Source organism: Oncorhynchus keta, chromosome 3 (genome assembly GCF_023373465.1).
Source record: "Oncorhynchus keta strain PuntledgeMale-10-30-2019 chromosome 3, Oket_V2, whole genome shotgun sequence".
In the NCBI taxonomy this organism is placed as follows: Eukaryota; Metazoa; Chordata; class Actinopteri; order Salmoniformes; family Salmonidae; genus Oncorhynchus; species Oncorhynchus keta.
The window spans coordinates 25,681,972-25,708,981 of NC_068423.1; the positions used below are offsets into that span (position 1 = coordinate 25,681,972).

A 27,010-nucleotide genomic window follows, 5' to 3' on the forward strand; every position below is an offset into this window, starting at 1 on the left:
AGCACACGACGCTGTGTTTTACATCACACGACGCTGTGTTTTACATCACACGACGCTGTGTTTTACATCACACGATGCTGTTTTACATCACACGACGCTGTGTTTTACATCACAAGACGCTGTGTTTTACATCACACGATGCTGTTTTACATCACACGACGCTGTTTTACATCACACGACGCTGTGTTTTACATCACACGATGCTGTTTTACATCACACGATGCTGTTTTACATCACACGACGCTGTGTTTTACATCACACGACGCTGTGTTTTACATCACACGACGCTGTGTTTTACATCACACGACGCTGTGTTTTACATCACACGACGCTGTGTTTTACATCACACGACGCTGTGTTTTACATCACACGACGCTGTGTTTTACATCACACGACGCTGTGTTTTACATCACACGACGCTGTGTTTTACATCACACGACGCTGTGTTTTACATCACACGACGCTGTGTTTTACATCACACGACGCTGTGTTTTACATCACACGACGCTGTGTTTTACATCACACGATGCTGTTTTACATCACACGACGCTGTGTTTTACATCACACGACGCTGTGTTTTACATCACACGACGCTGTTTTACATCACACGACGCTGTGTTTTACATCACACGATGCTGTTTTACATCACACGATGCTGTTTTACATCACACGACGCTGTGTTTTACATCACACGACGCTGTGTTTTACATCACACGACGCTGTGTTTTACATCACACGACGCTGTGTTTTACATCACACGACGCTGTGTTTTACATCACACGACGCTGTGTTTTACATCACACGACGCTGTGTTTTACATCACACGATGCTGTTTTACATCACACGACGCTGTGTTTTACATCACACGACGCTGTGTTTTACATCACACGACGCTGTGTTTTACATCACACGATGCTGTTTTACATCACACGACGCTGTGTTTTACATCACACGACGCTGTGTTTTACATCACACGACGCTGTGTTTTACATCACACGACGCTGTGTTTTACATCACACGACGCTGTGTTTTACATCACACGACGCTGTGTTTTACATCACACGATGCTGTTTTACATCACACGATGCTGTTTTACATCACACGACGCTGTGTTTTACATCACACGATGCTGTTTTACATCACACGACGCTGTGTTTTACATCACACGACGCTGTTTTACATCACACGACGCTGTGTTTTACATCACACGACGCTGTGTTTTACATCACACGACGCTGTGTTTTACATCACACGACGCTGTGTTTTACATCACACGACGCTGTGTTTTACATCACACGACGCTGTGTTTTACATCACACGACGCTGTGTTTTACATCACACGACGCTGTGTTTTACATCACACGACGCTGTGTTTTACATCACACGACGCTTTGTTTTACATCACACGACGCTGTGTTTTACATCACACGACGCTGTGTCTTACATCACACGACGCTGTGTTTTACATCACACGACGCTGTGTTTTACATCACACGACGCTGTGTTTTACATCACACGACGCTGTGTTTTACATCACACGACGCTGTGTTTTACATCACACGACGCTGTGTTTTACATCACACGACGCTGTGTTTTACATCACACGACGCTGTGTTTTACATCACACGACGCTGTGTTTTACATCACACGACGCTGTGTTTTACATCACACGACGCTGCAAAATACATCATACACGGATGATTCTTAAATTTGAAAAGTTACATAACTTTTAAACTTGATTGCTGAAAAGCAAAACATTTTAGGACTATATCAACAATGGACTAATGAAACAAATACCAAAAGATAGTTTTTGTAATATTCCTTAAATTTATGCCTTGCTACTTCACACTTACAGTAAACTGTCCCTCCAAAATGAGGATTTGAGTCTGGCTGACACCACTATTAGGTGACATGTGTTTGAGTCTGGCTGACACCACTATTCAGTGACATCATGTGTTTGAGTCTGGCTGACACCACTATTAGGTGACATCATGTGTTTGAGTCTGGCTGACACCACTATTAGGTGACATCATGTGTTTGAGTCTGGCTGACACCACTATTAGGTGACATCATGTGTTTGAGTCTGGCTGACACCACTATTAGGTGACATCATGTGTTTGAGTCTGGCTGACACCACTATTAGGTGACATCATGTGTTTGAGTCTGGCTGACACCACTATTAGGTGACATCATGTGTTTGAGTCTGGCTGACACCACTATTAGGTGACATCATGTGTTTGAGTCTGGCTGACACCACTATTAGGTGACGTGTTTGAGTCTGGCTGACACCACTGTTAGGTGACATCATGTGTTTGAGTCTGGCTGACACCACTATTAGGTGACATCATGTATTTGAGTCTGGCTGACACCACTATTCGGTGACATCATGTGTTTGAGTCTGGCTGACACCACTATTATGTGACATCATGTGTTTGAGTCTGGCTGACACCACTATTAAATGACATCATGTGTTTGAGTCTGGCTGACACCACTATTAGGTGACGTGTTTGAGTCTGTCTGACACCACTATTAGGCGACATCATGTGTTTGAGTCTGGCTGACACCACTATTAGGTGACATGTGTTTGAGTCTGGCTGACACCACTATTAGGTGACATCATGTGTTTGAGTCTAGCTGACACCACTATTAGGTGACGTGTTTGAGTCTGTCTGACACCACTATTAGGTGACATCATGTGTTTGAGTCTGGCTGACACCACTATTAGGTGACATCATGTGTTTGAGTCTGGCTGACACCACTATTAGGTGACATCATGTGTTTGAGTCTGGCTGACACCACTATTAGGTGACATCATATGTTTGAGTCTGGCTGACACCACTATTAGGTGACATCATATGTTTGAGTCTGTCTGACACCACTATTAGATTACATCATGTGTTTGAGTCTGGCTGACACCACTATTAGGTGACATCATGTGTTTGAGTATGGCTGACACCACTATTAGGTGACATCATGTGTTTGAGTCTGGCTGACACCACTATTAGGTGACATCATGTATTTGAATCTGTCTGACACCACTATTAGGTGACATCATGTGTTTGAGTATGGCTGACACCACTATTAGGTGACATCATGTGTTTGAGTCTGGCTGACACCACTATTAGGTGACATCATGTGTTTGAGTCTGGCTGGGACCACTATTAGGTGACATCATGTGTTTGAGTCTGGCTGACACCACTATTCAGTGACATCATGTGTTTGAGTCTGGCTGACACCACTATTCAGTGACATCATGTGTTTGAGTCTGGCTGACACCACTATTAGGTGACATCATGTGTTTGAGTCTGGCTGACACTACTATTAGGTGACATCATGTGTTTGAGTCTGGCCGACACCACTATTAGGTGACATGTGTTTGAGTCTGGCTGACACCACTATTCAGTGACATCATGTGTTTGAGTCTGGCTGACACCACTATTAGGTGACATCATGTGTTTGAGTCTGGCTGACACCACTATTAGGTGACATCATGTGTTTGAGTCTGGCTGACACCACTATTAGGTGACATCATGTGTTTGAGTCTGGCTGACACCACTATTAGGTGACATCATGTGTTTGAGTCTGGCTGACACCACTATTAGGTGACATCATGTGTTTGAGTCTGGCTGACACCACTATTAGGTGACATCATATGTTTGAGTCTGTCTGACATCACTATTAAATGACATCATGTGTTTGAGTCTGGCTGACACCACTATTAGGTGACGTGTTTGAGTCTGTCTGACACCACTATTAGGCGACATCATGTGTTTGAGTCTGGCTGACACCACTATTAGGTGACATCATGTGTTTGAGTCTGGCTGACACCACTATTAGGTGACATGTGTTTGAGTCTGGCTGACACCACTATTAGATGACATCATGTGTTTGAGTCTGGCTGACACCACTATTAGGTGACATCATGTGTTTGAGTCTGGCTGACACCACTATTAGGTGACATCATGTGTTTGAGTCTGGCTGACACCACTATTAGGTGACATCATATGTTTGAGTCTGGCTGACACCACTATTAGGTGACATCATATGTTTGAGTCTGTCTGACACCACTATTAAATGACATGTGTTTGAGTCTGGCTGACACCACTATTAGGTGACGTGTTTGAGTCTGGCTGACACCACTATTAGGTGACATCATGTGTTTGAGTCTGGCTGACACCACTATTAGATGACATCATGTGTTTGAGTCTGGTTGACACCACTATTAGGTGACATCATGTATTTGAGTCTGGCTGACACCACTATTAGGTGACATCATGTGTTTGAGTCTGGCTGACACCACTATTAGGTGACATCATGTGTTTGAGTCTGGCTGACACCACTATTAGGTGACATCATGTGTTTGAGTCTGGCTGACACCACTATTAGGTGACGTGTTTGAGTCTGGCTGACACCACTATTAGGTGACATCATGTGTTTGAGTCTGGCTGACACCACTATTAGGTGACATGTGTTTGAGTCTGGCTGACACCACTATTCAGTGACATCATGTGTTTGAGTCTGGCTGACACCACTATTAGGTGACATCATGTGTTTGAGTCTGGCTGACACCACTATTCAGTGACATCATGTGTTTGAGTCTGGCTGACACCACTATTAGGTGACATCATGTGTTTGAGTCTGGCTGACACCACTATTAGGTGACATCATGTGTTTGAGTCTGGCTGACACCACTATTCAGTGACATCATGTGTTTGAGTCTGGCTGACACCACTATTCAGTGACATCATGTGTTTGAGTCTGGCTGACACCACTATTAGGTGACATCATGTGTTTGAGTCTGGCTGACACCACTATTAGGTGACATCATGTGTTTGAGTCTGGCTGACACCACTATTCAGTGACATCATGTGTTTGAGTCTGGCTGACACCACTATTAGGTGACATCATGTGTTTGAGTCTGGCTGACACCACTATTAGGTGACATCATGTGTTTGAGTCTGGCTGACACCACTATTCAGTGACATCATGTGTTTGAGTCTGGCTGACACCACTATTCAGTGACATCATGTGTTTGAGTCTGGCTGACACCACTATTAGGTGACATCATGTGTTTGAGTCTGGCTGACACCACTATTAGGTGACATCATGTGTTTGAGTCTGGCTGACACCACTATTAGGTGACATCATGTGTTTGAGTCTGGCTGACACCACTATTAGGTGACATCATGTGTTTGAGTCTGGCTGACACCACTATTAGGTGACATCATGTGTTTGAGTCTGGCTGACACCACTATTAGGTGACATCATGTGTTTGAGTCTGGCTGACACCACTATTAGGTGACATCATGTGTTTGAGTCTGGCTGACACCACTATTAGGTGACGTGTTTGAGTCTGGCTGACACCACTGTTAGGTGACATCATGTGTTTGAGTCTGGCTGACACCACTATTAGGTGACATCATGTGTTTGAGTCTGGCTGACACCACTATTCGGTGACATCATGTGTTTGAGTCTGGCTGACACCACTATTAGGTGACATCATGTGTTTGAGTCTGGCTGACACCACTATTAGGTGACATCATGTGTTTGAGTCTGGCTGACACCACTATTAGGTGACATCATGTGTTTGAGTCTGGCTGACACTACTATTAGGTGACATCATATGTTTGAGTCTGGCTGACACCACTATTAGGTGACATCATGTGTTTGAGTCTGGCTGACACCACTATTAGGTGACATCATGTGTTTGAGTCTGGCTGACACCACTATTAGGTGACATCATGTGTTTGAGTCTGGCTGACACCACTATTAGGTGACATCATATGTTTGAGTCTGGCTGACACCACTATTAGGTGACATCATATGTTTGAGTCTGGCTGACACCACTATTAGGTGACATATGTTTGAGTCTGTCTGACACCACTATTAGATGACATCATGTGTTTGAGTCTGGCTGACACCACTATTAGGTGACATCATGTGTTTGAGTCTGGCTGACACCACTATTAGGTGACATCATGTGTTTGAGTCTGGCTGACACCACTATTAGGTGACATCATGTGTTTGAGTCTGGCTGACACCACTATTAGGTGACATCATGTGTTTGAGTCTGGCTGACACCACTATTCGGTTGTACACTGGACTGTTAGTTAAAGTCTGTACTAGGAGTGGTAGACTATACAGGTATACATACATACATACATATATATACAGTATATCACAAAAGTGAGTACACTTTTTGTAAATATTTGAGTATATCTTTTCGTGTGACAACACTGAAGAAATTATACTTTGCTACAATGTAAAGTAGTGAGTGTACAGCTTGTATAACAGTGTAAATTTGCTGTCCCCTCAAAATAACTCAACACACAGTCATTAATGAAAAGATATACTCAAATATTTACAAAAATGTGAGGGGTGTACTCACTTTTGTGATATACTGTACATACTGTACATATACTGTATACTGTATACTGTACATATACATGTTCAACTGTACAGTTGAAGTTGGAAGTTTACATACACTGTAGCCAAATACATTTAAACTCAGTTGTTCACAATTCCTGACATTTAATCCTAAGAATTCCCTGTCTTAGTTCAGTTAGGATCACCACTTTATTTTAGTAATGTGAAATGTCAGAATAATAGTAGAGAATGATTTATTTCAGCTTTTATTTCTTTCATCACATTCCCAGTGGGTCATAAGTTTACATACACTCAATTAGTATTTGACAGCATTGCTTTTAAATGGTTTATCTTGGGTCAAACGTTTCAGGTCGCCTTCCACAAGCTTCCCACAATAAGTTGGGTGAATTTTGGCCCGTTCCTCCTGACAGAGCTGGTGTAACTGAGTCAGGTTTGTAGGACTACTTGCTCGCACATGCTTTTTCAGTTCTGCCCACAAGTGTTCTATAGGATTGAGGTCAGGGCTTTGTGATGGCTACTCCAATACGTTGACTTTGTTGTCCTTAAGCCATTTTGCCACAACTTTGGAAGTATGCTTGGGGTCATTGTCCATTTGGAAGACCCATTTGCAACCAAGCTTTAACTTCCCGACTGATGTCTTGAGATGTTGCTTCAATATATCCACATAATTTTGCTTCCTCATGAAGCCATCTATGTTGTGAAGTGCACCAGACCCTCCTGCAGCAAAGCACCCCCACAACATGATGCTGCCACCCCCATGCTTCATGGTTGTGATGGTGTTCGTCGGCTTGCAAGCCTCCCCCTTTTTCCTCCAAACATAACGATGGGCATTATGGCCAAACAGTTATATTTTCGTTTCATCAGACCAGAGGACATTTCTCCCAAAAGTATGATCTTTGTCCCCATGTGCAGTTGCAAACCGTAGTCTGGCTTTTTTATGGCGGTTTTGGACTCGTTTTACTGTGGATATTGATACTTTTGTACCTGTTCCCTCCAGAATCTTCACAAGGTCCTTTGCTGTTGTTCTGGGATTGACTTGCACTTTTTGCACCAAAGTACATTCATCTCTAGGAGACAGAATGTGTCCTCCTTCCTAAGCGGTATGACGGCTGCGTGGTCCCATGGTGTTTATACTTGCGTACGATTGTTTGTACAGATTAATGTAGTACCTTCAGGCATTTGGAAATTGCTCCCAAGGATGAACCAGACTTGCGGAGGTCTACAATAATTTTTTCTGAGGTCTTGGATGATTTCTTTTGATGTTCCCATGATGTCAAGCAAGGAGACACTGAGTTTGACGGTAGGCCTTGAAATACCTTCACAGGTACCCCTCCTTGCTGTCCCCAGTCCACCTGGCCGTGCTGCTGCTCCAGTTTAAACTGTTCTGCCTTATTATTATTCGACCATGCTGGTCATTTATGAACATTTGAACATCTTGGCCATGTTCTGTTATAATCTCCACCCGGCACAGCCAGAAGAGGACTGGCCACCCCACATAGCCTGGTTCCTCTCTAGGTTTCTTCCTAGGTTTTGGCCTTTCTAGGGAGTTTTTCCTAGCCACCGTGCTTCTACACCTGCATTGCTTGCTGTTTGGGGTTTTAGGCTGGGTTTCTGTACAGCACTTTGAGATATCAGCTGATGTACGAAGGGCTATATAAATAAATTTGATTTGATTTGATTTACACCTCCGATTGACTCAAATTATGTCAATTAGCCTATCAGAAGCTTCTACGCCCTGACATCATTTTCACAGTCAACTTAGTGTATGTAAACTTCTGACTCACTGGGATTGTGATACAGTGAAGTATGAGTGAAATAATCTGTCTGTAAACAATTGTTGGAAAAATTACTTGTCATGCACAAAGTAGATGTCCTAACCGACTTGCCAGAACTATAGTTTGTTAACAAGAAATTTGTGGTTGAAAAACAAGTTTCAATGACTTACATCACCGCTTGGTGATGTAATTCAGAAACATAATGTTAACTTTCACTGCTATGCGGATGATACACAGCTGTACATTTTCAATGAAATGTGGTGAAGCCCCAAAATTGCCCTCCCTGGAAGCCTGTGTTTCAGACATAAGGCAAGGGCTGATTTCAATGTTTTACTGCTAACATACAAAGCATTACAAGGGCTTGTTCCTACCTATCTTTCTGATTTGGTCCTGCTGTACATACGTACGCTACGGTCACAAGATGCAGACCTCCTAATTGTCCCTAGAATTTCTAAGCAAACAGCTGGAGGCAGGGATTTCTCCTATAGAGCTACATTTTTATGGAATGGTCTGCCTACCCATGTGAGAGACGCCAACTCGGTCTCAACCTTGAAGTCTTTACTCTAGACTCATCACTTCAGTGGGTCGTATGATTGTGTGTAGTCTGGCCCAGTAGTGTGAATGTGAACGTAAAGGCACTGGAGTGACGAACCACCCTTGCTGTCTCTGCCTGGCTGGTTCCCCTCTCTCCTCTGGTATTCTCTGCCTCTAACCCTATTACGGGGGCTGAGTCACTGGCTTACTGGTGCTCTTCCATGCCGTCCCTGGGAGGGGTGTGTCACTTGAGTGGGTTGAGTCATTGACGTGATCTTCCTGTCCGGGTTGGTGCCCCCCCCCCTTTGTGTTGTGCCATGGGGGAGATTTTCGTGGGCTATACTCGCCTTGTCTCAGGGTAGTAGGTTGGTGGTTGAAAATATCCCTCTAGTGGTGTGGGGGCTGTGCTTTGGCAAAGTGGGTGGGGTTATATCCTTCCTGTTTGGCCCTGTCCGGGGGTGTCATCGCATGGGGCCACAGTGTCTCCCGACCCCTCCTGTCTCAGCCTCCAGTATTTATGCTGCAGTAGTTTATGTGTCGGTGGGCTAGGGTCAGTCTGTTATATCTGGAGTATTTCTCCTGTCTTATCCGGTGTCCTGTGTGAATTTAAGTATGCTCCCTCTAATTCTCTCTCTCTTTCTCTTCTCTCGGAGGACCTGAGCCCTAGGCTCATGCCTCAGGACTACCTGGCCTGACTCCTCCTTGCTGTCCCCAGTCCACCTGGTCGTGCTGCTGCTCCAGTTTCAACTGTTCTGCCTGCGGCTATGGAACCCTGATCTGTTTACCGGACGTGCTACCTTGTCCCGGACCTGCTGTTTTGGAACCTCTCTACCGCACCTTCTGTCTCTATCTCTGAATGATTGTCTATGAAAAGCCAACTGACATTTACCCCTGAGGTGCTGACCGTTTGCACCCTGTACAAACTACTGTGATTATTATTATCTGACCCTGCTTGACATCTATGAACATTTGAACATCTTGGCCATGTTCTGTTATAATCTCCACCCGGCACAGCCAGAAGAGGACTGGCCACCCCTCATAGCCTGGTTCCTCTCGGTTCCTGCCTTTTCTAGGGAGTTTTTCCTAGCCACTGTGCTTCTACATCTGCATTGCTTTCTGTTTGGGGTTTTAGGCTGGGTTTCTGTACAGCACTTTGTGACATCGCCTGATGTAAAAAGGGCTTTATAAATAAATGTGATTGATTGTTTGACTGTCGGTTAAAGTCTGTACTAGGAGTAGTAGACTGGATTGTCAGTTAAAGTATGACAACATTTGAGGCCATCAGTATGAGCAAACATAACAGAGTTGTTGTCCTCTGTAGCTCAGTTGGTAGAGCATGGCACATCGCTAAGACAGTTGGATCGATTCCCGCTCGGACCACTCACGTGAAAATGTATGCACGCACGACTAAGTCCCATTGGCTAAAAGCGTCTGTTAAATGGCATACATTGTATTAGTTGGCTTGGTAACCTCACTCCCCAGCTTGAAATGTCTCCAACCCATGCTACAGAATCATTACTCTTCAATAGTGTCATTGCCTAAGAGACGTTGCCAAGAGGATTGTCACGTGTGTTAGTTAGTGAGGGAGAGAGAGAGAGGACCTATGGATCGAGCACAGTGAGAGACAGGGGATGAAGCTAAACTTAAAGAACATATATCTAACCTTCATTTAACTAGGCAAGTGTTAAGAACTAATTCTAATTTACAATGACGGCCTTCCCCCGGCCAACGCTGGGCCAATTGTGCGCCGCCCTATGGGACTCCCAATCACGGCTGGATGTGATACAGCCTGGATTTGAACCAGGGACTGCAGTGACCCCTCTTGCACTGAAATGCAGTGCCTTAGACCTCTGTGCCACTCGGGATCCCAATACTAAACTGTGATGTCTGATACACAAGGCAAGACGTAGGATCTCTAATCGGAAGCCCTTACTGAAATGCAGTCCCCATTTTGAATAGTCTCGTTGAGATATGCTAATGATGTCCTGCTTGGAGGGATGTCCTCCTTAGTGACTAAAATCATTATGATGATACTCCACACAGCAGAAAGAGACCATTTGCTCATCAATACTGGATTCACTTTTAACTGTGTTACTAGGCAACAAGAACCTGCTGCTAGCCACCCCAAACCACACACACACAAACAAACAAACACAGACATAAATAGACATATAAGCTGAACATTTGACAGACAGCATTTAAAATGGACCGGACCCACATGCATTGGGTCAGTAACCTGATTAGGGCGTCCACCCACAGTGCTCAGAATGACAGAAATCCCCTTTTTAGATGATGGTAATTCATAATAACAGAACATGCAAGTCTAGGATGCAACGATGTGCTCTAATTCTTACCTCATTCTGATGAGGACTTTGAAGATGTTTGAAGGACTGTCCACATGAACTTTTCCTCAGATAACAAGACAAGTAACGAACATCAAAATCACTAGCCTGTCAATCTACTGTCCCCCCATAGAAGAGCAAGTTGATCTATTCTATTAGTCAGGGGCAGCAGCTAGCCTAGTGGTTGAGAGTGTTGGGCCAGTAACTTAAAAGGTCACTGGTTTGAATCCCCGAAACGACTAGGAGAAAAATCTGTCGATGTGCCCTTGAGCAAGGCACTTAATTCTAATTGCTCTGGATAAGAGGGTCTGCTAAATGACTAAAACATCAGCTTGTCAAGAAAATTATTTCAAAACAAACTGTGGGATGATAGATCCCAAATTTTTTTGGTTTTTCATTCTTCTTCTCCTGGACGGGAGGCAATTTTATTTATTGGCTTTTCAACAACAACAAAAAATATATATATAAAAAAATGTATCGGCCAAAAGCCAGCTATTACTGGAAAAAACCCTGGTATGCATGGTACACAGGCACACACACAGCTCCTGGCTTTCATTTTTCAGAGAAGAAGAAAAACTGTTGCGCAACGAGCAATCAAATGAGCATTGTAGCAGTACATTAATCTCACCACACAGAAAGATTACATCATCGTTTTGTCCAATAGACCCCTGTGTCTGTGGGGGTGTGTGTGTACTTTTAAATGAGCAGCCTTGTACTTATGCTGCCAGGCCAACACATGACACCAACCCTTTTAGCATAATGGATTTTTATTGAGCCAATGAGGCTGTGTGTGGTTTGGAGGGGGATGGATTCTGGATTCTAGTGCAACTGACAGAATGAAGGCTAGTGGATGGATAATGGCTAGGACAGCAGCATGTAATGAAGGCTAGTGGATGGATAATGGCTAGGACAGCAGTATGGAATGAAGGCTAGTGGATGGATAATGGCTAGGACAGCAGTATGGAATGAAGGCTAGTGGACGGATAATGGCTAGGACAGCAGTATGGAATGAAGGCTAGTGGATGGATAATGGCTAGGACAGCAGCATATAATCAAGGCCAGTGGATGGATAATGGCTAGGACAGCAGCATGTAATGAAGGCCAGTGGATGGATAATGGCTAGGACAGCAGTATGGAATGAAGGCTAGTGGATGGATAATGGCTAGGACAGCAGCATGTAATGAAGGCTAGTGGACGGATAATGGCTAGGACAGCAGTATGGAATGAAGGCTAGTGGATGGATAATGGCTAGGACAGCAGTATGTAATGAAGGCCAGTGGATGGATAATGGCTAGGACAGCAGCATGTAATGAAGGCTAGTGGATGGATAATGGCTAGGACAGCAGTATGGAATGAAGGCTAGTGGATGGATAATGGCTAGGACAGCAGTATGGAATGAAGGCTAGTGGATGGATAATGGCTAGGACAGCATTATGGAATGAAGGCTAGTGGATGGATAACGGCTAGGACAGCATTATGGAATGAAGGCTAGTGGATGGATAATGGCTAGGACAGCATTATGGAATGAAGGCTAGTGGATGGATAATGGCTAGGACAGCATTATGGAATGAAGGCTAGTGGATGGATAATGGCTAGGACAGCATTATGGAATGAAGGCTAGTGGATGTATAATGGCTAGGACAGCATTATGGAATGAAGGCTAGTGGATGGATAATGGCTAGGACAGCAGTATGGAATGAAGGCTAGTGGATGGATAATGGCTAGGACAGCAGCATGTAATGAAGGCTAGTGGATGTATAATGGCTAGGACAGCAGTATGGAATGAAGGCTAGTGGATGTATAATGGCTAGGACAGCATTATGGAATGAAGGCTAGTGGATGTATAATGGCTAGGACAGCAGTATGGAATGAAGGCTAGTGGATGGATAATGGCTAGGACAGCAGCATGTAATGAAGGCTAGTGGATGTATAATGGCTAGGACAGCAGTATGGAATGAAGGCTAGTGGATGGATAATGGCTAGGACAGCATTATGGAATGAAGGCTAGTGGATGGATAATGGCTAGGACAGCAGTATGGAATGAAGGCTAGTGGATGGATAATGGCTAGGACAGCAGCATGTAATGAAGGCTAGTGGATGTATAATGGCTAGGACAGCAGCATGTAATGCTCCCTACATGGATTCTGTTGTGCAGCAAACTCTACATTAAAACTATACGTAAGGTTTTCAGCATTCAGACTGATAGTAATATCTCCACATTCATTGGACTGCAGGCTACATCATTCAGTAGAACAGTTCTAATACAATAGCTTTAGGCTCATAAATCTATGGGAGTGGGTGTCCTGTCCTCCTTATAAACCATTGTAATGGGATCCCCCCCCCAACCCCCCTCTCCTCGACAACCGTTGCTCCGGCTCTGGGAAACCCCTAGCAACAAGGAACTCCAACAAGCAGGCCTTGGTTATTTTGGGAGGCTGCATACAGGCACTGGCTGTTGCTAGTGCTATGTGTGTTTGTTTGTGTTTCATTGGGGGTGGAGCATGGGCTGTGGGCTGTGGGGAGTGGGAGGGTCCTTGCGAAGCTGGAAATATCCAGGAATGGTGAAGTCCTTCCTCGGTCTCGGCTCGGGTCAGGGTCACACACCTTCTTATCCTCGGTCTACCGCGGCAACTACTGTTGGGCTGCCTGCTTGTCCCTTAGTGTGTCTGAGTGTCCCTGAGTGTGTCCCTGAGTGTGTCCCTGAATCTCCCCTGAGTGTGTCCCTGAGTGTGTCCCTGAATCTCCCTGAGTGTGTCCCTGAGTGTGTCCCTGAGTCTCCCCTGAGTGTGTCCCTGAGTCTCCCCTGAGTGTGTCCCTGAGTGTGTCCCTGAGTGTGTCCCTGAGTGTGTCCCCAAGTCTCCCCTGAGTGTGTCCCTGAGTCTCCCCTGAGTGTGTCCCTGAGTCTCCCTTGAGTGTGTCCCTAAGTCTCCCTTGAGTGTGTCCCTGAGTCTCCCCTGAGTGTGTCCCTGAGTCTCCCCTGAGTGTGTCCCTGAGTCTCCCCTGAGTGTGTCCCTGAGTCTCCCCTGAGTGTGTCCCTGAGTGTGTCCGAGTCTCCCCTGAGTGTGTCCCTGAGTCTCCCCTGAGTGTGTCCCTGAGTCTCCCCTGAGTGTGTCCCTGAGTGTGTCCCTGAGTCTCCCCTGAGTGTGTCCCTGAGTCTCCCCTGAGTGTGTCCCTGAGTCTCCCCTGAGTGTGTCCCTGAGTGTGTCCCTGAGTGTGTCCCTGAGTCTCCCCTGAGTGTGCCCCTAAGTCTCCCCTGAGTGTGTCCCTGAGTCTCCCCTGAGTGTGTCCCTGAGTCTCCCCTGAGTGTGTCCCTGAGTCTCCCCTGAGTGTGTCCCTGAGTGTGTGTCCGAGTCTCCCCTGAGTGTGTCCCTGAGTCTCCCCTGAGTGTGTCCCTGAGTCTCCCCTGAGTGTGTCCCTGAGTGTGTCCCTGAGTCTCCCCTGAGTGTGTCCCTGAGTCTCCCCTGAGTGTGTCCCTGAGTCTCCCCTGAGTGTGTCCCTGAGTCTCCTCTGAGTGTGTCCCTGAGTCTCCTCTGAGTGTGTCCCTGAGTCTCCCCTGAGTGTGTCCCCGAGTCTCCCCTGAGTGTGTCCCTGAGTCTCCCCTGAGTGTGTCCCTGAGTGTGTCCCTGAATCTCCCCTGAGTGTGTCCCTGAGTCTCCCCTGAGTGTGTCCCTGAGTGTGTCCCTGAGTCTCCCCTGAGTGTGTCCCTGAGTCTCCCCTGAGTGTGTCCCTGAGTGTGTCCCTGAGTTTGTCCCCGAGTCTCCCCTGAGTGTGTCCCTGAGTGTGTCCCTGAGTCTCCCCTGAGTGTGTCCCTGAGTCTCCCCTGAGTGTGTCCCTGAATCTCCCCTGAGTCTCCCCTGAGTGTGTCCCTGAGTGTGTCCCTGAGTCTCCCCTGAGTGTGTCCCTGAGTTTGTCCCCGAGTCTCCCCTGAGTGTGTCCCTGAGTTTGTCCCTGAGTCTCCCCTGAGTGTGTCCCTGAGTCTCCCCTGAGTGTGTCCCTGAGTCTCCCCTGAGTGTATCCCTGAGTGTATCCCTGAGTGTGTCCCTGAGTCTCCCCTGAGTGTGTCCCTGAGTCTCCCCTGAGTGTGTCCCTGAGTGTGTCCCTGAGTCTCCCCTGAGTGTGTCCCTAAGTCTCCCCTGAGTGTGTCCCTAAGTCTCCCCTGAGTGTGTCCCTGAGTGTGTCCCTAAGTCTCCCCTGAGTGTGTCCCTGAGTCTCCCCTGCGTGTGTCCCTGAGTCTCCCCTGAGTGTGTCCCTAAGTCTCCTCTGAGTGTGTCCCTGGCTCCAGCAGAAAGCCCCTGTGTGGTGTTAGTCTATTATATATGCTGTCCTTTTTGTCGGGTTGCATTTGAGCATAATGTTGAATACTCAATACAAGCTCAGACAAGCAGAGAGCGGAGGGGAGTGAGGATAGTTTCATTTTCTGATGTTGATGCCGGACAAACAAAGGCAGTTAGTTAGTAAATCAAAGATACTTACAATGCGAGCACATTTCCAGGGGGTAACTTGCCTCATTTCCCTGAAGAGGAGAAACAGGAGACCATAGGTGAGACATACGGGAGACAATAGGTGAGATATACAGGAGGCAAAGGTGAGATATACAGGAGGCAAAGGTGAGATATACAGGAGACAATAGGTGAGATATACAGGAGACAATAGGTGAGACATACAGGAGGCAAAGGTGAGATATACAGGAGGCAAGGGTGAGATATACAGGAGGCAAAGGTGAGACATACGGGAGACAATAGGTGAGACATACAGGAGGCAAAGGTGAGACATACAGGAGGCAAAGGTGAGATATACAGGAGACAATAGGTGAGATATACAGGAGACAATAGGTGAGACAATAGGTGAGACATACAGGAGGCAAAGGTGAGATATACAGGAGGCAAAGGTGAGATATACAGGAAGCAAAGGTGAGACATACAGGAGACAATAGGTGAGACAATAGGTGAGACACAGGAGACAATAGGTGAGACAATAGGTGAGACATACAGGAGACAATAGGTGAGATATACAGGAAGCAAAGGTGAGACATACAGGAGACAATAGGTGAGATATACAGGAGACAATAGGTGAGACAATAGGTGAGACAATAGGTGAGACATACAGGAGACAAAGGTGAGACATAAAGGAGACAATAGGTGAGACAATAGGTGAGACACAGGAGACAATAGGTGAGACATACAGGAGACAATAGGTGAGATATACAGGAGACAATAGGTGAGACAATAGGTGAGACACAGGAGACAATAGGTGAGACATACAGGAGACAATAGGTGAGATATACAGGAGACAATAGGTGAGACAATAGGTGAGACACAGGAGACAATAGGTGAGACAATAGGTGAGACACAGGAGACAATAGGTGAGACATACAGGAGACAATAGGTGAGATATACAGGAGACAATAGGTGAGACAATAGGTGAGACAATAGGTGAGACATACAGGAGACAAAGGTGAGACATAAAGGAGACAATAGGTGAGACAATAGGTGAGACACAGGAGACAATAGGTGAGACAATAGGTGAGACACAGGAGACAATAGGTGAGACATACAGGAGACAATAGGTGAGATATACAGGAGACAATAGGTGAGACAATAGGTGAGACACAGGAGACAATAGGTGAGACAATAGGTGAGACACAGGAGACAATAGGTGAGACAATAGGTGAGACATACAGGAGACAATAGGTGAGATATACAGGAAGCAAAGGTGAGACATACAGGAGACAATAGGTGAGACAATAGGTGAGACACAGGAGACAATAGGTGAGACAATAGGTGAGACATACAGGAGACAATAGGTGAGACATACAGGAGGCAAAGGTGAGATATACAGGAGGCAAAGGTGAGATATACAGGAGGCAAAGGTGAGATATACAGGAGACAATAGGTGAGATATACAGGAGACAATAGGTGAGACAATAGGTGAGACATACAGGAGGCAAAGGTGAGATATACAGGAGGCAAAGGTGAGATATACAGGAGGCAAAGGTGAGACATACAGGAGGCAAAGGTGAGATATACAGGAGGCACAGGTGAGATATACAGGAGGCAAAGGTGAGATATACAGGAGGCAAAGGTGAGATACGCAGGAGGCAAAGGTGAGATACACGGGAGGCAAAGGTGAGATATACAGGAGGCAAAGGTGAGATATACAGGAGACAAAGGTGAGATATACAGGAGGCAAAGGTGAGATATACAGGAGACAATAGGTGAGACAATAGGTGAGACATACAGGAGGCAAAGGTGAGATATACAGGAGGCAAAGGTGAGATATACAGGAGGCAAAGGTGAGATATACAGGAGGCAAAGGTGAGATATACAGGAGACAATAGGTGAGACATACAGGAGGCAAAGGTGAGACGTTTGCATTATGAAAACAGAAATACTGGTCAAACATAGGAAACCATTGGGATACATTCATTATGATGTATTCTTGTCAGGTCTTTCAGGCTGTACTGCAGAGGATCTACTGCTAGCTTATTCCAGTGCTACTATCTCAAAATGGAGGTTAATACACATCCTAGTAATTGCAGGTCAACCCTCCCAGGGACTAGAGCTACAACATGTGTTCGTGTTCATAAGGGCACACGGTAGCAAAAAGTTTTACAACAACAACAACAAAATGAAAAATGAGCATTTCTTATCATTCGTTATATTAGCATTTCCACAAAGCTCACTTCACACGCACATCAATATGCAACAGCTACAACTCAGTGACAACCCAAATGACACCCGACGTGGCCCACATTTACACATCATACAATGGCCTGTCTCGTTAACACGGGAATGACTCGGGCAGATGGATAACCTCTCCTGGTTGTGTTTAGGAGGTCAACACGGGGCTAAAGACAACAGGCAAGCTAGCTAGTAATAAATGACATGCCATTTAGCAGCTGCTTTTATCCAAAGCGACTTAAGTCATTTGTGCATACATTTTACATATGGGGGTGGTCCCCGGAATCAAACCCAAAATCCTGGCATTGCAAGCGCCATACTCTACAAACTGAGCCATCAAATCGAAGTTCATAGGTCACGTACATAGTATTGCAGATGTTATCGTAGGTGCAGTGAAATGCTTATGTTTCTAGCTCCAACAGTGCAGTAATATCCCCACCCCCCCAAAAAAGTTTTTAAAATAATTTAAGACCCGAATAGAAATATACATGTACAGTAACTTCAGGAAGTATTCAGACCCCTTAACTTATTCCACATTTTGTTGTGTTACAGCCTGAATTCAACATTGATTAAATATATGTTTGTAAATGGATTGAAAATGAAATAGAGAAATCTCATTTACATAAGTATTCACACCCCCGAAGCAATACTTTGTAGAAGCACCTTTGGCGGAGAGATAACAGCTTTGAGTCAGCTTAGGTATGTCTGTATCAGCTTTGAGTCATCTTAGGTATGTCTGTATCAGCTTTGAGTCAGCTTAGGTATGTCTGTATCAGCTTTGAGTCAGCTTAGGTATGTCTGTATCAGCTTTGAGTCAGCTTAGGTATGTCTGTATCAGCTTTGAGTCAGCTTAGGTATGTCTGTATCAGCTTTGAGTCAGCTTAGGTATGTCTGTATCAGCTTTGAGTCAGCTTAGGTATGTCTGTATCAGCTTTGAGTCAGCTTAGGTATGTCTGTATCAGCTTTGCACATCTGGATTTTGGGATTTTCTCCCATTCTTCCTTTCAGATTTGATCAAGCTCTGTTAAGTTAGATGGGGAGCAGTGATGATCTTCAAGTCTTTCCACAGATGTTCAATGGGATACAAGTCTGGGCTTTGGCTGGGCCACCAAAGGACTTTTACATTCTTGTTCTGAAGCCATTCCAGCGTTGCTTTAGCTGTATGCTTGGGGGTCATTGTCCTGTTGGAACGTACATTTTTGCGCCACAGTCTAAGGTTGCTTGCACTCTGAAGCATATTCCCTTTAAGGATTTGCCTGTATTTGGCTCAATTTATTTACTTTACCAGTCTCCCAGTCCCTGCCGCTGAAAAGAATCCCCAGAGCATGATGCTGCCACCACCGTGCTTCACAGTAGGGATGGTGTTAGATGGGTGATGGGCTGTGCCTGCTTTTCTCCAAACATTGCGCTTTCCATTCTGGCCAGAGGTTTTTTTTTAATTATCATGCCACAGAAACATTTGCCTGGTGCCTTTCAAGATTTGCACTTTTCACACCAAAGGAAGTGCATCTCTAAGAGACAGAATGCGTCTCCTTCCTGAGCGGTATGATGGCTGCGTGGTCCCATGGTGTTTATACTTGCGTACTATTGACTTTTGCTAAGTCCAGGCATGCTGTTATGTGACTTTTTCTCAGGAGTGGCTTCCGTCTAGCCACTCCCAAAAAGCCCAGATTGGTGAAGTGTTGTAGAGACTTGTCTTTCTGGCAGGTTCTCCCATCTAAGCCAAGGAACTCTGCAGTTCTGTCAGAGTGGTCATTGGGTTCTTGGTCACCTCCCTTACCAAGGCCCTCCTTGCCTTGTTGCTCAGTGTGCCAAGATGGCCAGCTCTAGACAGAGTCTAGGTAGTTCCATATGTTTCCCATTTCCCAATGATGGAGACCACTGTGCTCTTGGAATCTTTCAACATTCTAGAACTTGTTTTATACCTTTCCCCAGATATATGCCTCATCACACTTCTACTTCGGGGATGTATGGACAGTTCCTTCAACTTCCTGGTTTAGTTTATGCTCTGACATGTCAACTGTATAGGCCTCTTTTTGTTTATTTTTCTTTTACATAACATTTGTTTTCCTTTTTGACCCGAATGCTAATTTCTCTGTATGTATTTCATACTTTTGATTTATTTGGAGTGGCAGCTCGCGGGTACATGTTATATAAACTGAATAAATGAATTGAAATTGTACAAAACATTTATTTTTTTTTTACTTGGTCCCAGAAAATATATACACTGAGTGTACAAAACATTAATGACACCTGCTCTTTTCATGACATAGACTGACCAGGTGAATCCAGGTGAAAGCTGTGATCCCCTATTGTTGTCACTAGATGTCACTAAATCCATGTCAATCAGTGTAGATGAAGGGGAGGAGACAAGGCTTTGATAACCCTTATTTAACCTGAGACAATTGAGACATGGATTGTCTTGACAATTCAGAGGGTGTATACACTGTTAATTGAAATGCATTCCAGGTGACTACCTTATTTTATTTATTTATTTTAACCTTTATTTAACTAGGTAAGTCAGTTAAGAACAAATTCTTGTTTACAATGACGGCCTTCACCGGACAAACCCGAACGACGCTGGGTCAATTTGAGCGTCGCCCTATGGAACTCCCAATCACGGCCGGATGTGATACAGCCTGGATTCGAACCAAGGCGTCGGTAGTGATGCCTCTAGCACTGAGATGCAGTGTCTTAGACCGCTGAACCAGGGTCTTTAGTGACCCCTCTAGCACTGAGATGCAGTGCCTTAGACCGCTGAACCAGGGTCTGTAGTGACCCCTCTAGCACTGAGATGCAGTGCCTTAGACCGCTGAACCAGGGTCTGTAGTGACGCCTCTCCCACTGAGATGCAGTGCCTTAGACCGCTGAACCAGGGTCTGTAGTGACACCTCTAGCACTGAGAAGCCGTGCCTTAGACCACTGAACCAGGGTCTGTAGTGACGCCTCTACCACTGAGATGCAGTGCCTTAGACCGCTGAACCAGGGTCTGTAGTGACCCCTCTACCACTGAGATGCAGTGCCTTAGACCGCTGAACCAGGGTCTGTAGTGACCCCTCTAGCACTGAGATGCAGTGCCTTAGACCGCTGAACCAGTGTCTGTAGTGACCCCTCTAGCACTGAGATGCAGTGCCTTAGACCGCTGCGCCACTCAGGAGCCCATGAAGCAGGCTGAGAGAACGCCAAGAGTGTGTAAAGCTGTCATCAAGGCAAAGGGTGGCTACTTAGAAGAATCTCAAATATATTTGGATTTATTTAATACTTTTTTGGTTACTACATGATTCCATGTATGTTATTTCATAGTTTAGATGTCTTCACTGTTATTCTAAAATGTAGAAAATAGTACAAAATAAATAAAAAAACTGGAATGGGTGGGTGTGTCCAAACTTTTTTACTGTATATACACTGAGTTTTCCAAACATTAGGAACACCTTTCTAACATTGAGTTGACTCCTCCCCTTTTTTGTCCTCAATACGTCATGGCATACACTCTACAAGATGTTGAAAGCGTTCCACAGGGATGCATGTTGACTCCCAATACTTCCCAGTGTTGTCAATTTGACTAGATGTCTTTTGGATGGTGGACCATTCTTGATACACACGGGGAAACTATTGTGAGTGTGAAAAACCCAGCAGCGTTGCAGTTCCTCACACAAACTGGAGCGCCTGGCACCTACTACCACACCCTCGTTCAAAGGCACTTAAATCTTTTGTCTTGTCCATTCACCCTCTGAATGACACACATACACAATCCATGTCAACTGTCTCAAGGCTTAATAATCCTTCTTTAATCCGCCTCCTCCTCCCGTTCATCTACACTGATTGTAGTACGCCATTTTCGGGGACCACTTTTGTCTCGTGACCGTTACTTTCAGAACTACTGGCTAGAAAGTATACAAAAGTACCGGAGAATGTCTTTAAACGCATGGAAGTATGTTGGAGTATTGGAAAATACACTGTGTTTTTGAGTGTTTTTAAATACATGCCAAATCTCTTTGAAACACCCTAAATAGTATTTGAACCCAGGTCTGGTACTGTCTCTAAGTCACCCTAAATAGTATTTGAACCCAGGTCTGGTACTGTCTATAAGTCACCCTAAATAGTATTTGAACCCAGGTCTGGTACTGTCTCTAAGTCACCCTAAATAGTATTTGAACCCAGGTCTGGTACTATATACAAGTCACCCTAAATAGTATATGAACCCAGGTCTGGTACTATATACAAGTCACCCTAAATAGTATATGAACCCAGGTCTGGTACTATATACAAGTCACCCTAAATAGTATATGAACCCAGGTCTGGTACTATATACAAGTCACCCTAAATAGTATTTGAACCCAGGTCTGGTACTGTCTATAAGTCACCCTAAATAGTATTTGAACCCAGGTCTGGTACTGTCTGTAAGTCACCCTAAATAGTATTTGAACCCAGGTCTGGTACTGTCTGTAAGTCACCCTAAATAGTATTTGAACCCAGGTCTGGTACTGTCTGTAAGTCACCCTAAATAGTATTTGAACCCAGGTCTGGTACTGTCTGTAAGTCACCCTAAATAGTATTTGAACCCAGGTCTGGTACTGTCTGTAAGTCACCCTAAATAGTATTTGAACCCAGGTCTGGTACTATATACAAGTCACCCTAAATAGTATTTGAACCCAGGTCTGGTACTGTCTGTAAGTCACCCTAAATAGTATTTGAACCCAGGTCTGGTACTGTCTGTAAGTCACCCTAAATAGTATTTGAACCCAGGTCTGGTACTATATACAAGTCACCCTAAATAGTATTTGAACCCAGGTCTGGTACTGTCTGTAAGTCACCCTAAATAGTATTTGAACCCATGTCTGGTACTGTCTGTAAGTCACCCTAAATAGTATTTGAACCCAGGTCTGGTACTGTCTGTAAGTCACCCTAAATAGTATTTGAACCCATGTCTGGTACTGTCTGTAAGTCACCCTAAATTTTATATGAACCCAGGTCTGGTCACTTCTGCATTAGCTTGCTTGAAACAAGACAGTGACGTAGGGCCTAAGCCTGATTATGACATAGCGTGACATAGGCTTAAGCCTGATTATGACATAGCGTGACATAGGCCTAAGCCTGATTATGACATAGCGTGACATAGGCCTAAGCCTGATTATGACATAGCGTGACATAGGCCTAAGCCTGATTATGACATAGCGTGACATAGGCCTAAGCCTGAATGTTAGTGACTTCCGACAGAGACCAAAGCCTGACTGTGCAAATGAGCCAGAGCAGAAAGAGAGATGTGTGTGTGTGTGTGTGTGTGTGTGTGTGTGTGTGTGTGTGTGTGTGTGTGTGTGTGTGTGTGTGTGTGTGTGTGTGTGTGTGTGTGTGTGTGTGTGTGTGTGTGTGTGTGTGTGTGTGTGTGTGTGTGTGTGCAGAGCCTCTGGTGTGAAATCTGTCACAAACGCAGCAGAACTGCTCACTGGTGTAAATTCCACCCATTTAAGACACGACAGGCTGGTCGTGGGGCAGAATTCCTCAGATAGTCTGAATGACTATCTACTTTCTATTATAACTAACGGCAAGAACAAACAAAAGGAATGGCAAATCAGACCGGCCACACAGCCTATGTAACACTTCCACATCTGGAGAGAAAGGTGACAGAGCTTGAGAGGTGTTTGTCAGACCCTGTGACAGCCTGAGAATCGGTCCGTATCGTCCAAACGGTCTACAAACGTATTCGCCTACAACCTATTAGGACCCTCTATGGAAAGACGAGACACTTACGAACACAATGGTGTTCTCCGTTTTGCTCTATGGCCTCGTCAAGTGTCAGGAAACTCGTGTCTCCGTAAGCATTCAAACCGTCCGGGCTAGACTCTAATATGACCCCCTAATATGACCCCCTAATATGACCCCTTCTGCACAACGGTGACTCAGGAACATTTCCTATACATCTCTTACTCTACGATACTCACAGGCCTCACAAAACTTGTCTGACGCTCTGCCAGTACCAGTTGAAAAAATGTATGGAAGTACAGTATATATGGGGACAGTTTAATGCCAAAATGTGGGGGGTTTAAAAAAGATAGAAAATAAAAATTCCCAATTGTTCTTATATCTCTCAGATATAGGAGAGACACTTCAGAACAAACATCCTTTTGATATTTTTTTGGGGGGGACTATCTGTTGTTCCATGCGTTTGAATGGGCTAATAGCAGGAAGACATGTTTTTTAATCAAATAAATGTTTTGTTTTTTTTTACTTCCAGGGGTCTTAAAATAAAATAAATGAGCTAAATGATCCTTGGTATGACCTTCTTAAAACTATTCCAAATAGCTTAGTACATTCTTAAAACAATTCCATATAGCTTAGTAGAACCCCCATCCCCTGGCTTAGACAGGGCTTAGACTCTGATTGGTTAAATGAAATATTGGGTAAAAAGGCGAACTCGTCGCCATAATTTATTTAATTTATTCATTGGCAAGATTAGCTAACTTAGGCATGACATGATAACAACAAATTCTGAACCTACAAGACAAACATTGTCATGTATATTCAATAAAGTGCATGTGGACGAGGTGAAAAACAATTTGTGCTGTCTATCAACAATGACCAGCCACCTCGGTCTGACAACTTTGGTGGACAATTCCTGAGGATGATAGCGGACGATATTGCCACTTGTTACGTATACGCCGGGAGTCAGGAAGCAGGTGCAGAAGGTGATTTTAAGAATGAATAAAGGCAGATAAACAAAACGTAAGACGTGTGCAGAATGTGAATCAAAACAATACTACCTAGTGACTAATGGCTACTGAGGGCTAAATAATGGGGGAGTAATCAAGGAAATAATGATGTCCTGGTGTACGTAATGATGGTGACCAGGTGTGCGTAATGATGGTGAACAGGTGTGCTTAATGATGGTGAACAGGTGTGCGTAATGATGGTGAACAGGTGTGCGTAATGATGGTGAACAGGTGTGCGTAATGATGGTGAACAGGTGTGCGTAATGATGGTGAACAGGTGTGCGTAATGATGGTGAACAGGTGTGCGTAATGCTGGTGAACAGATGTGCGTAATGATGGTGAACAGGTGTGCGTAATGATGGTGAACATGTGTGCGTAATGATGGTGAACAGGTGTACGTAATGACTTTGACAGGGCCGGTGGTTAGTAGACCGGCGACGTCGAGCACCGGAGTGGGAGTAGGCATGACACCACTCCTATTAGCCACCTCTTCAAACTAAGCCTACAGAGAAAGTGTGTGTCCTCAGGCCTGGAGGGAAGCAAAAGTCATTCCACTACCTAAGAACAGCAAAGCACTGGCTCAAACAGCCAACCAATCAGCCTGTTACCAACACTTTTGGACAAAATTGTGCTTGTCCAGATACAATGCAATTTCACGATGAACAAATTAAAAAACAGACTTTCAGCACACTCATAGTGAAGAGTATTCAACATGTACTGTGCTTACACACATTTCTGATGATTGGCTGAGAGAAGATTGTGAGAGTACTGTTTCGTTAGACTTCAGTGCAACTTTTGACATTAACAATCAAAATCTGCTGCTGGAAAAACATTTATGTAATGGCTTTACAGCCCATGTTATATTGTGGATTGAGAGTTACCTGTCTTAACAGAACACAGAGGGTGTTCTTTAATGGAAGCCTCTCCAATATAATCCAGGTAGAGTCAGGCATTCCCCAGGGCAGCTATCTAGGCCCCCTCAACACTACACACATCAGCTACCACAGCAATTGAAATCACTGCAAACGCTTAACGCTTAACAAAGAGCTGCAGTCAGTTTCAGAATGGCGTCAAGAAATAAGCTAGTCCTAAATATTTCAAAAACTAAAACCATTGTGTTTGGGACAAATTGTTAATTAAACCCTAAACCTCAACTAAATCTTGTAATGAATGATGTGGCAATTGAGCAAGTTGAGGAGACTAAACTACTTGGAGTCCTTCTGTGGCTCAGTTGGTAGAGCATGGCGCTTGTAACGCCAGGGTAGTGGGTTCGATTCCCGGGACCACCCATACGTAGAATGTATGCACACATGACTGTAAGTCGCTTTGGATAAAAGCGTCAGCTAAATGGCATATATTATTATTATATTATTATTATAATCCTGGATTGTAAACTGTCATGGTCAAACATACAGATGCAATGGTAGCTAAGATAGGGAGGAGAGGTCTGGCCGTAATAAAGTGCTGCTCTGCTTTCTTGACACTGCTATCAACAAAACAAGCCCTACAGGCCCTAGTTTTGTCGCACCTGGATTACTGTCCAGTCATATGGTCAAGTGCCACAAAGAGGGACATAGGCAAATTTACATTTACATTACATTACATTTAAGTCATTTAGCAGACGCTCTTATCCAGAGCAACTTACAAATTGGTGCATTCACCTTATGACATCCAGTGGAACAGTCACTTTACAATAGTGCATCTAAATCTTAAAAGGGGGGGGGGGGGTGAGAAGGATACTTATCCTATCCTAGGTATTCCTTAAAGAGGTGGGGTTTCAGGTGTCTCCGGAAGGTGGTGATTGACTCCGCTGTCCTGGCGTCGTGAGGGAGTTTGTTCCACCATTGGGGGGCCAGAGCAGCGAACAGTTTTGACTGGGCTGAGCGGGAACTGTACTTCCTCAGTGGTAGGGAGGCGAGCAGGCCAGAGGTGGATGAACGCAGTGCCCTTGTTTGGGTGTAGGGCCTGATCAGAGCCTGGAGGTACTGAGGTGCCGTTCCCCTCACAGCACCGTAGGCAAGCACCATGGTCTTGTAGCGGATGCGAGCTTCAACTGGAAGCCAGTGGAGAGAGCGGAGGAGCGGGGTGACGTGGGAGAACTTGGGAAGGTTGAACACCAGACGGGCTGCGGCGTTCTGGATGAGTTGTAGGGGTTTAATGGCACAGGCAGGGAGCCCAGCCAACAGCTGATTGTTACAAATTACAATTGGCCCAGAACAGAGCAGCACAGTTTACCCTTCAATGTACACAGGGAGCTAACATTAATAATATGCATGTCAATCTCTCCTAGCTCAAAGTAGAGGAGAGATTGACTTCATCACTACTATTGACATGTTGAAAGCTGTCTGTTTAAACTACTAGCACACAGCTCAGACACTCATGAATAACCCACAAGACATGTCACCAGAGGACTCTTCACAGTCCCCAAGGCCAGAACAGACTACGGGAAACACATAGTACTACATAGGGCTTTGACAACATGGAACTCCATTCCACATCATGTAACTCAGTCAAGCAGTACAATCAGATTTAAAGAAAAAGATAAAACTAGACCTTATGTAACAGCATGGATTGTGGAGACACAC

General features: G+C 44.9%; 1 protein-coding gene and 1 long non-coding RNA gene across 54 annotated transcripts in view; one reads left to right on the forward strand and one right to left on the reverse strand.

Annotated features, from left to right (window-relative positions):
• ppp3r1a (protein phosphatase 3, regulatory subunit B, alpha a) overlaps positions 1–27,010 on the reverse strand; it is a 52,706-nt gene that overhangs the window by 16,203 nt on the left and 9,493 nt on the right. For all 50 annotated transcript variants that reach the window (XR_008090352.1, XR_008090335.1, XR_008090369.1 and 47 more), the window contains exon 2: positions 15,512–15,551. Coding sequence is in view for 1 of the 50 variants with exons in the window: in XM_052494067.1 (XP_052350027.1) it covers positions 15,512–15,551 (40 nt within the window). In the remaining 49 variants the exon portion in view is untranslated. The remainder of the gene's footprint in view (positions 1–15,511; positions 15,552–27,010) is intronic.
• Positions 15,642–16,986, forward strand: LOC127915148 (uncharacterized). 4 transcript variants are annotated; one of them, XR_008090370.1, is made up of 4 exons: positions 15,642–16,004; positions 16,335–16,400; positions 16,628–16,693; positions 16,774–16,986. It is a non-coding gene; the product is annotated as an uncharacterized LOC127915148 (long non-coding RNA). The 4 variants fall into 4 exon arrangements; XR_008090372.1 differs by lacking the exon at positions 15,642–16,004 and adding an exon at positions 16,243–16,288; XR_008090373.1 differs by having other exon boundaries at positions 16,335–16,367; positions 16,628–16,986.